Source organism: Solanum lycopersicum, chromosome 1, assembly GCF_036512215.1.
Source record: "Solanum lycopersicum chromosome 1, SLM_r2.1".
NCBI classification, from domain to species: Eukaryota; Viridiplantae; Streptophyta; class Magnoliopsida; order Solanales; family Solanaceae; genus Solanum; species Solanum lycopersicum.
The window spans coordinates 51,099,731-51,102,973 of record NC_090800.1 but is presented as its reverse complement, the minus strand read 5'-3'; the positions used below and the strand labels follow the sequence as shown (position 1 = coordinate 51,102,973).

Genomic DNA, 3,243 nt, shown 5'->3' with positions numbered 1-3,243 from the left:
TGACTGCAAATCAGGATTTTACCACCTAAAACTAGAAGAAGAATCCAAACAATTAACAGCATTCACAGTACCGCAAGGTTTCTATGAATGGAATGTTTTACCTTTTGGATATAAAAATGCACCAGGTAGATTCCAACATTTTATGGATAACTGTTTTAACCAACTAGAAAACTGTATCGTATACATAGACGACATATTGTTATATTCTAGAACACAAGATGAACATATAAGATTATTGGAAAAATTTATACATATAGTAAAAAATATAGGTATAAGTTTGAGTAAAAGAAAAGCAGAAATTATGAAATCACAGATAGAATTTCTAGGAATACAAATAGATAAAAATGGAATAAAGATGCAAACACATATAGTACAAAAAATAATTAGTATTGATGAAAATATAGATACAAAAAAGAAATTACAATCCTTTCTAGGATTAGTAAATCAAGTAAGAGAATATATACCAAAATTAGCAGAGCATCTAAAACCATTACATAAAAAACTTAAAAAAGATGTAGAATATCATTTTGATGATAAAGATAAAAAACATATAAGAAATATTAAGAATTTATGTAAAAAATTACCAAAACTATATTTTCCTGATGAAAATAAAATATTTACTTATATTGTCGAAACAGATTCAAGTGATCATAGTTATGGAGGGGTTTTAAAATACAAATATGAAAAAGAAAAAATAGAACACCATTGTAGGTATTATTCAGGATCTTATACAGAAGCACAAATAAAATGGAAATAAATAGAAAAGAATTATTCGCATTATATAAATGTTTATTAGCATTTGAACCATATATTGTTTACAATAAATTTATTGTAAGAACAGATAATACACAAGTAAAATGGTGGATAACGAAAAAATTAGATGATTCAGTTACAACAAAAGAAATAAGGAGACTAGTATTAAACATACTAAATTTTACATTTATAATTGAGGTAATAAAAACTGACAAAAATATGATTGCAGACTATTTATCAAGACAAAGTTACACAACCAAGACAAGATAATGTTATGGAAAACATACTCAAAACCCTAACTACACTTTGTACAAAAGTGGACAGTATGGGTTTGAGAATTCAAAAGCTAGAAGAAAAAGAATCTACAAGTCAGCAGCATGACTATAAAAATGCGGAGCTACGTCGTTCGGCAGACGAAAAACAGCCAGAGCTAAAAGAAGACGTTGGGAAACTCCTTAAAACCCATGACATTACTGATGCTGCAGGTACAAGCAAAAAAGCTATGGAGAAACCTACACCAAAAAACATAAACCTAAATAGCATATTTACCAAACCATTTACTCCAAAGATACAGATAGTAGATGCTTCAACACCACAAACATCTACCTATGCAACTAGCCTGCATAAAGAGAAGAAAACATACAACCATATAGCCCGAACATATATTGAAAACCTATACAAAATACAAAACTTTTTAAATCAAAAACCCAAATCTACCACAACTTAGAAAAAACCCAAGACTACCTAACCCAAAAACTACAAGGCTATAACAAGTTAATTGCACAACCAAAAACTAATCCAAACCTAGTTAAAACTTGTTATAACTATGGATTATTAAATACAGTCTATACATATACAGGTGAAGAGATAAGTGGAATCCCAGAGGTCCACAAAGCATTTTTAATATATAAAAAGATAACAAAAGGAAACTTATTTTTCATAAGATTCTACACAGCACCAGCAGAGATACTCTATGATGAAATAAAGCCAATGATTCAGATAGTCAAAATTGGGCTAACACGAGAAATGATAATCCCAGAAGATAGAGGCCAACAGCCAGAGATAACAAGAGTTGAGATACCCAGTTTCTATGCCAATAAAAGGATAATTGGATTATCAACTATTATACAAGAGCTAGCAAATAACTATCTACAAGGCAACGCCATATGGAGCTACTATTCGAGAGACCATTTAATGATATATGCCAATTCGAAAGAAATAAGACAAGCAGATATGGAAGAAGTCCAAAAATGGATTTTGACCTTGTTAAAACCAGAAGCTACGCCAACAACTAGAGCAATAAAGCAAGGATTCATATCCGAAGAAGTAATGACGAGATATTGCAAGCTAGTCGGACACAATTACCCAGACCATATATGTTCCAAGTGCAACCAAGGTGATGACATAATTCCAGAAGTACAACTGGAGTAAGCTGAGAAAAAGAAAATAGGGAAAAGATAGACATAAAATATATGTAAATTAGTCATAATTATTGTCGGCCACATGTAAAAAGTAAAGGCCATTAAATAAAGAAGAAAAAAAGTATGTCGGCCATTTGGCCAAAGTCTATTTTGTTTTTTTGTAAAAAAGTTGTAAAGTAAATAGTGTCAGTATCCTATTCATGAATAGTAACCATGAATAGTAAGAGTCAAGTTACTGTGTAAATAGTAAAGGCCAAACGTCCTTTAACAAGGATGAAAGGTCATTATGTATGTCTATATAAGGGGCATTTGCCTTCATAAATAAAATATCCTTCTTCCAACAATCTTCTCTCTACTCTAAAATAACAAAACCGCTTCCACCCCCCATTGGTATCAGAGCTAGATAATTAAATAATCATGGAAAACAAATCAACTATGACAGATGATCTACAAAAACAGGTATATCATTTTATATTTATGAGTAGCTAAATTAATTTATTCCTGAAAATCTCTTGTTAATTATAATTGTTTATCATGTTTGAATAATGTTATAATAACCATCTTTAGAAAGTTTGCTACAGAAATATTCTTCGAATAAGTATGCCCAGACTATGCCATCCTAAGGTTGAAACCGGTAGGCAGAGAAGGCCGTTTAGGGGAGTAAACAAAGTTGAGGCGCTGTTAGGGTAACTAATCAAAGAAGAAAGCTGTAGTAGTGACCAGACGAGATGATTATTAAATTATTATTTTTGCATAATAAGCAAGTATAATTTATTAAGAGGTTGGAAGGAATAAAGTTTTAGTGAAAAATGAAAGTAATAAAAATGGAAACATACCTATTAGACGATAATGTTGATTATAAGATATTACTACTCTATATACTAAAAAATTTGAATACTGATATAAAAAGAGAAATTTAAAATAAATTATTAACATATGAGATAATAGAAATAACAACCCAAGGTTGGACTGAGTTAACCATACAAAGTATACAAGATGAGCTTTATTATGATATGTATGATTTATATGATGATTTAGATATTGCAGATTAAATATGACTGAATATTGG

The 3,243-nt window shown here is 30.1% G+C and overlaps 1 protein-coding gene across 1 annotated transcript; it reads left to right on the top strand.

The window, feature by feature from the left end:
* The first annotated feature begins 1,078 nt into the window (after positions 1 to 1,078).
* Positions 1,079 to 2,184, top strand: LOC138342246 (uncharacterized). The gene is made up of 2 exons (XM_069294557.1): positions 1,079 to 1,238; positions 1,613 to 2,184. Exons 1-2 carry the CDS (start codon positions 1,079 to 1,081, stop codon positions 2,182 to 2,184), a joined length of 732 nt encoding a protein of 243 aa, XP_069150658.1.
* Positions 2,185 to 3,243: the final 1,059 nt, after the last annotated feature.

Bases quoted from the DNA above. Each gene is read 5' to 3' on its own strand.
- LOC138342246 (XM_069294557.1), top strand. From the start codon at position 1,079: ATGGGTTTGAGAATTCAAAAGCTAGAAGAAAAAGAATCTACAAGTCAG. The intron at 1,239-1,612 runs GTACAAGCAAAA...ATACATATACAG, and splicing joins TGACATTACTGATGCTGCAG to GTGAAGAGATAAGTGGAATC.